This window comes from Durio zibethinus, chromosome 11 (genome assembly GCF_047325235.1).
Source record: "Durio zibethinus cultivar Kanyao isolate XHJ-2024 chromosome 11, ASM4732523v1, whole genome shotgun sequence".
Lineage (NCBI taxonomy): Eukaryota > Viridiplantae > Streptophyta > Magnoliopsida > Malvales > Malvaceae > Durio > Durio zibethinus.
Genome location: NC_143172.1, coordinates 9,601,737 through 9,605,430, shown reverse-complemented (window position 1 = coordinate 9,605,430; position 3,694 = coordinate 9,601,737). Strand labels below are relative to the sequence as shown.

The window sequence follows — 3,694 nt, the reverse complement described above, 5'->3', positions numbered from 1 at the left end:
AAAAAATAGTGTGAAAAAAGTGAAATATAAATGAAAAAAATTGTGACGATAAAAATGAGCTAAAGAAATTATTTTTAAATATAAAAATTAAAATCTTTAAAGCAGTACCATTTTAAATGATAATATATAATTAATTAATATTATTTTTAAAATAGTGTTGTAAAGGTACTAATTATTTTTTAAGTGTAAATATATTCTCAAACTAAAAATATTTTCATAGATAAAAAAATATTTTTTTAATAAATTTTAATAAATTTTAAAATTTTATTAAAATAATAAATCATATTTAATAAAAAAATTGATGATAACTTTATATTTATTTTTATTTGATCATATTTAATTATTTAATTTTTATATATTTTTATATCTTTCATTCATTGTACTTATATCTTTCATGCATTGTACTTTGCTTAAAATTAACATAATTAATTTACATTATAAAAATAATTATATAAAAATAACTAAGAGATAATGATATGACAAATGGCAGTGAAAGAATTGGACAGCACATCATCATTGACTTTCGTCGAAACCCCAAAAACAGGCGACCAGAGCACCCAAAAGGCCAAAGCTCTGGGCATGCCCAGGCCGAATCCGCGGCGCAACCAATCCTTAGTCAAATCATACAAGAGAAACAAGAAAAAAAATTTAAAATTTCCATTCGATTCTCTTCTTCCTCCGCCAACTCTTCAAGTTCAAGGTAATTCTTTTATTCGAAAATTGTCTTTCTTCATCTTTTTTTTCTTTTATCTGATGGAAAATTATTTTGTCTAGGGCTGAAGATGGACGCAGCCACAGCCGCAGCCACAGCCAAAGCCACTGTGGTTGGATCTTTTATGGCTCTACATCGACCTTCATGCTCCGCTACCAGATCGGCTATTTTAGCTGTTAATGGCCCCCATTTTCTACGTTTCACTGCCAATACTGGCCTCCCCTTCCCGATTAAGGTATCAATTTTGCTTCTTCCATTTTTTCTTTTAAAAAAGAAATTACCACTTTTGGGTTTTATCTTTTTTTTCCCCTTTTTAACATATGTTCGGGGTGTTAGATCCTTTACTTCTTAGAGTTGTGCGAAATCTTACTCTTTTTCGCGCTATGTAAAATTTATGAGGTAAAAAGGGGGAAAATCCTCATACTTGCAAACGCACCGGGCCTGGAACACATTTCTCATCTTATTTTGATTTATTATTATTATTTTCTTAATGAATGGCAAATTCATTTTCCATAGGCTTTTAGTTGTGATGGTTCCATTTTTTTTTCTTTGTATTTTTCGAGTTTATTAAAAAGAATTTTCTATTCAATTACTAATGTTTTGTTGGGAGACGCATTTTATGATTGCTACTGTCTTCTGGATATCAAATTTGCTTTGGAACTCTCTATTTGATTTGGTGTTTTTTGTGTTTATCAATTCATTGCAGCTTTATTCTTCAGTTTCGCACTCAAAATCACGGAATAGGAGAATGGCTTTGCGGAGTAGGAGAGGCGTGGTTGTAAGGGCATCAACATCTGACTCAGCTGAACCCACTGTGCCAATTGCACCGCTTCAGATGGAGTCTGCAATTGGACAGTTTTTGTCTCAAATCTTGATAAGTCATCCACATCTTGTACCTGCTGCAGTTGAGCGGCAGCTTGAACAGCTTCAAACTGACTGTGATGCTGAGCAAAAGAAGGAAGAGATGTCTGCTTCAGGCATGGATTTAGTATTGTATAGGTTGGTGACTCGTATTAGTGGTAACTATTATAGACTTGATGTGAAAATTTATATCTTATGGAAAAAGGTTGAATATGTTGCAGGAGAATTGCAGAGGTTAAGGCTAATGAGCGGAAAAGGGCATTAGAAGAGATCCTTTATGCATTGGTTGTACAAAAGTTTATGGATGCCAATGTTTCTTTGGTGCCTGCAATAACTCCCTCTTCTGCAGATCCTTCAGGTCGAGTGGACACATGGCCTAGCCAAGAAGACGAGCTTGAGCAGCTTCACTCACCTGAGGCCTATGAGATGATCCAAAACCACCTAGCTCTAATTCTGGGAAATAGATTGGGTGATTCAACATCTGTAGCACAGCTAAGTAAACTCAGGGTTGGGCAGGTCTATGCTGCATCCGTGATGTATGGGTACTTCCTAAAGCGAATTGACCAGCGATTTCAGCTCGAGGAGACCATGAAAATCCTTCCAAATGCTTCTGATGGTGAACAAAGTAGTATTGAGCAAGCTGTGGTGGAGGACATGAGATCTGCTGCTCTAGGGGATTCCCATCAAGCTGTTTCATCACACCCTGAAGTCTCATCTTGGTCTGGTGGCATCAGTCCTGGAGGTTTTGGTCATGGGCTAAAGCCTTCTCGACTTCGGACTTACGTGATGTCTTTTGATGGGGAGACAATACAGAGATATGCTACAATTAGATCAAAAGAAGCTGTTAGCATTATTGAGAAGCACACTGAGGCCCTATTTGGAAGACCTGAGATTGTTATGAACCCACAGGGGACTGTTGATTCTTCCAAGGATGTGCTTATTAAGATTAGCTTTGGTGGTTTGAAGAGACTTGTTTTGGAGGCTGTCACTTTTGGTTCCTTCCTATGGGATGTTGAAAGTTTTGTGGACTCAAGATACCATTTCGTTATGAATTAGCTTTGTTCGATTACATTGCTGCCAAAGCAAAGTTTTTAGTGGGGACTAGCTGACCAAACTTATAGTTTAATTGACTGTAAGTTCGGTGATTGTTACTTTGTAATTTGCAACGACTATTCTGCATATAGTTATGTTTTCCTGTTGGAACTTGCATCTTACACATACAGCTGTTCTTAAATTTGTCTTGTTATTCCTCTTTGGTTTACAATTGGAATGTATATATATGCTTTGGTAACTTCCGAGGTGTGATATTCAGGTGATGTTATTTGGTTTGAAGTTATATGATTCTGATTCATTTTCCATATCATCCAACTGAATTGAGTCAACATTATGCATTCGTTTAAGGAATGGTACCTGTTTGTTGGATCCATTGTGTCACTAAACCCCGAATTACATACCAAATTATGTAAATGAATGTAGCGAATTAGGTTTTAACTCTTGGATTATAAACTACCAACTCAATAATCTCATTGTTTGGAAACTAGCACATAAAAGGGAGGGTGAGGTTCTAGGGTTAGGTTTCCCTTGTTTGGATTTTAAGAAACAACGAGTCGAGACGACTTGATTAAAGAGTTATCATTATTTCTTCTGTCAGCATGTTCTACCCTACCAACGAGATTGAGCTTTCTGGAGCATAGATTTTGGGGTCTTTTAACTTTGGATGCCTGTGGTTAGTTTTAGTTGCCATGCAGGATGGATTAAATTTTTCAGGGTGGAGAATGGTCCGGTTTTTGTTGTTTATTACAGTTATGTTCAACTCTTCAAATTGCATATTATGAAGTGGATTTCAGATTATATTATTTAATCTAATCTTATCATAATATTATTTTATTTTATTATAATTTTGATTACTAAACACATCCTTTGGGAATAAAATAATATTATGACTAGCACATCAACTTATTTATAATGCAGCTTCTGCAGCAACAGTTTTCTTGATATGAGCTTAACAATTAAAAAAGAAAAACCAGTATGAGTAACTTTTTCACCAGCCCGCCTAACACGGAAGAAAAGCATGAAAAATGGATCCATAGCAAAGGCATGAATCATTGATTATGGTTCTTT

The 3,694-nt window shown here is 35.2% G+C and overlaps 1 protein-coding gene across 1 annotated transcript; it reads left to right on the top strand.

Annotated features, from left to right (window-relative positions):
- Positions 1–590: 590 nt before the first annotated feature.
- On the top strand, positions 591–2,864 carry LOC149516041 (UV-B-induced protein At3g17800, chloroplastic-like). The gene is made up of 4 exons (XM_089767990.1): positions 591–700; positions 775–947; positions 1,419–1,711; positions 1,795–2,864. The coding sequence occupies exons 2-4, from the start codon at positions 783–785 to the stop codon at positions 2,627–2,629; spliced, it is 1,293 nt and encodes a 430-aa protein (XP_089624116.1). The 5' UTR covers positions 591–700; positions 775–782; the 3' UTR covers positions 2,630–2,864.
- The last annotated feature ends 830 nt before the right edge of the window (positions 2,865–3,694 follow it).